This window comes from Octopus bimaculoides, chromosome 24 (assembly GCF_046866305.1).
Source record: "Octopus bimaculoides isolate indiv1 chromosome 24, ASM4686630v1, whole genome shotgun sequence".
Taxonomy (NCBI): Eukaryota; Metazoa; Mollusca; class Cephalopoda; order Octopoda; family Octopodidae; genus Octopus; species Octopus bimaculoides.
This window is the reverse complement of record NC_142951.1, coordinates 29,861,435-29,863,934: the sequence shown is the minus strand read 5'-3', so window position 1 is coordinate 29,863,934 and position 2,500 is coordinate 29,861,435. Positions and strand designations below refer to the sequence as shown.

General features: G+C 44.7%; 1 protein-coding gene across 1 annotated transcript in view; it reads right to left on the bottom strand.

Annotated features, from left to right (window-relative positions):
- LOC106868691 (uncharacterized) overlaps positions 1 to 2,500 on the bottom strand; it is a 19,451-nt gene that overhangs the window by 16,751 nt on the left and 200 nt on the right. Inside the window, exon 1 of the mRNA XM_089341030.1 lies at positions 537 to 2,500. This exon is cut by the window's right edge and continues 200 nt beyond it. Coding sequence (XP_089197156.1) covers positions 537 to 1,277 — 741 coding nt within the window. The 5' untranslated portion in view covers positions 1,278 to 2,500. The remainder of the gene's footprint in view (positions 1 to 536) is intronic.

Here is a 2,500-nt window from a genome sequence, read left to right as displayed (position 1 = left end):
AAAAGTGAAGTAGAGTAAAATGAACCCGCTGGTGATTACTTGCCTCGAGTCCTACAACTTCGAGGGCCCTGTTAAAGAGTATCACAATGTTCCTTCCTGAGTTGGGATCCCCCGTCCGTCACAGGGTTACCCGTTAACAGCCGAGTGGACTGGAGCGTAGTGGAAGTGAAGCTGTTTTACTCGAGACCACAACAGCACCGCTCGGTCAGGTCCGGGGTTCGAAACCACGATCTTGCGATTGTGCTTACAACACCCCTAACCAGTAAGCCATGCACCTTCACAGCCAGAGGGAATTAATTAAGAACTAGTTGAACACTGGGTAAGTCGATGTAATGAACTAGCCCCCCCCCCCCAAAAAAAAAAATTCAGGTCTTGTGCCTATGATAGAATTATTATTATTATTAAGGTAATTGTAGTAGTCATGATGACATCTCTGGGACCACTAACCTGAGATGACCCCAGTCCCATCAAGTAAGAGCATGAAGCGTGAAGCGAAGGAGTAGTAGTAGTAGTAGTAGTAGTAGTAGTGTTCTCACCTGTTTCCTGACAGTCTGTTCCACGCAAAAATTACCGAGGACGCTGAGCAGAAGGTCTGTAATGTCGTTCGCCTTTTTGCTGCCATCGTTTGAGCAACGCTGGGAGACGACGGTAGCACCACCAGCACCATCATCTTGCCATCCGTTCGCAGACTTGTTCCGGCCATCACCACCAGTTGACAATGCCGACGACGACGACGACGATGTTGTTGTTGAAGTCGGTGTAGCTGCTGATGTGAGAATTTCTTTATTATCGGTATTGGATGATGGAACTCTGCTGTCCTGGTTACTGGACGGATCGGGACCGAATCTCTCAAGTCTCTTAACAGTACCTGGCATCTTGTTCTTGATGTCGTGTCCTCCAATTTCTTTCGAATGACTCAAATAATCTTTCGTCTCAGTGGCCGATATCCCATTCCCTTTTTCGGTCGCTGCTTCTTCATGTTGCAGCCGTTGCAGTTGATTCCCCTCTCGATTGTGATGCAGCTGTTTTCCACTTTCTGGTACCGGCTCTTCGTTGAAGTATCTCTGAGGTTTCTTCAACAGGCTGAACAACTTGGGCACAATGTTGAGTTCGATCAGTTTATTCCTAGCCTCCTTGTTGCGAGAGAACGAGGTCCTCAACTTCAACAGAGCTTGGTGCAGGGCCGAGGAGCAATCCGAAGAATCGAACGGGTGTTTCTCGTTCGATATGGCCCAGTTCAGTCTAGTTATAATTTCACGACACGACACAGAATCCATGATTTCTTATGTCGTTCGTAACACGAATTCTTCAACTACCTTTAACAACGAATATACGTAAATGGCACAGAAATGTAGAAATGTGCAATGTCCATAGTGTGTGTGTGTGTGTGTGTGTGTGTGTGTATGTGTGTGTGTGTGTGTGTGTGTGTGTGTGTGTATATCTCTTACTGAAGGACTAGAAAGGTCGCATTAAGTATTCGTATGAGTGTAGACGTATCACAAGGGTTAAACTATATGAAGTTTATAAAAGCTCAGATGAGGCTCGCCTGCTGCGCTGTCGATACGAGCTAATGGGGCCATAGATACCACATTATTTAAAGGGATTGGCGGGCAAAAGAAATAAAAAGGTACACATAGTAGTGAACCTTACGCTAGACTTAGTCGCCTCAACAGACCTAAAGTATAATGTATATTAATATATATATGTGTGTGTGTTGTGTATTATGCGTGGAGGTGTCATCTACATGTATCAGGCATTTAAGCAAGTGGGGCCAGGCCAAACCAAGTCAAGAGTTAATCACAATAACGGGGGTTTATTAGACTCCATTTTCGCCGGTTGTTGATGATGAATTGTGAGTACAGAGCTTGGCACAACACGTTATAACAGCACCACGAGTGGTCGAGAACGAGGCTTGATAGAGAGATAGATATAGGGGGGGGGGCAGCGAGAGAGAGAAGTGGGAAGAAGCGAAAGGATTGAGTAGGAAGAAGAGAGGAGAGATGGGGAGGTAAGGAATAAATAGGAGGATAAGAAAGGGAAAGGCGAAGAAAGTATGAGCACACTGAAGGGGAGGATGGAGAAAGTAATAAAACAGAGAGAGAGAGAGAGGGGAAGAGGAAATACTGAACGAGAAAGAGATAGGTGAGGATGGTGGCGAAGGAGGGTGGCGAAAAAATTAGAGGAGAATAAAGAAAGAGAAACAGGATGAAAAGAGAGAATATAGAGAGGTAGAGAATGAGTGAGCGAGGTTGTTATCGGCTGTTTCCGTCACACGTTGGTCTAGTCATGAATGTTTAGTTAACAATTTGTTTAGGTGGACAATTATGTGACGATATTGATGGCGACTAAACTAACGATAAAACTAAATGCTACATGGAAACAATGACAAAAACAAAAATGACGTCAATACACGACCGACAATCCTTGTTAACCCATAACAAGTAAACAAATAGTCAATATTTAGCAGCTGGCGTACGTTCGTCTTTGCAGCCGAAACGTA